Source organism: Nestor notabilis, unplaced genomic scaffold (genome assembly GCF_000696875.1).
Source record: "Nestor notabilis isolate BGI_N333 unplaced genomic scaffold, ASM69687v1 scaffold30624, whole genome shotgun sequence".
Classification (NCBI taxonomy): Eukaryota; Metazoa; Chordata; class Aves; order Psittaciformes; family Psittacidae; genus Nestor; species Nestor notabilis.
Window position 1 is genome coordinate 21,911 of NW_009925713.1, and position 375 is coordinate 22,285.

Sequence of the window (375 nt, forward strand, 5' to 3'; positions counted from 1 at the left end):
CTCTCGCTGAAACTCCAGGTCAGTGCTCAGTTACTGCTGTCTGTGTAGCTGTGCTCTGCTCTGCTGCACCCATGGGCTCAGCTGGGGCAGTGAGCAGGGCACAGACCCCTCGCACAGGCTGAGCAGCCAGGGGAGAGCCCGGGCTGCCTGGCCTTTGGCCACCATGCCCTGAGCAGGGTGCCCAGCAGCCCTCTCCCAGGGCTGTGTATTGGAGGTTATGGGGCTGCCCAGTCTGTGAGGAGCCAACACCTCCATCATCCCATCGTCAAGCTGCTTGCCAGGAGCAGAGGGCTCCCAGTACCTCCCAGGCAGGGCTTTTTGTTCCAGGTAACACCCCCGTTCCCCTGCCAATCCAAATGTGTGCAGCAGCTCCTG

At 62.1% G+C, this 375-nt stretch overlaps 1 protein-coding gene across 1 annotated transcript in view; it reads left to right on the plus strand.

Annotated features, from left to right (window-relative positions):
* Positions 1-375, plus strand: part of LRSAM1 (leucine rich repeat and sterile alpha motif containing 1) — a gene marked incomplete at its 3' end in the record, with an annotated part of 21,068 nt that overhangs the window by 18,869 nt on the left and 1,824 nt on the right. Inside the window, 1 exon segment of the mRNA XM_010013173.1 lies at positions 1-18. This exon segment is cut by the window's left edge and continues 30 nt beyond it. Within this exon segment, the coding sequence (XP_010011475.1) occupies positions 1-18 (18 nt within the window).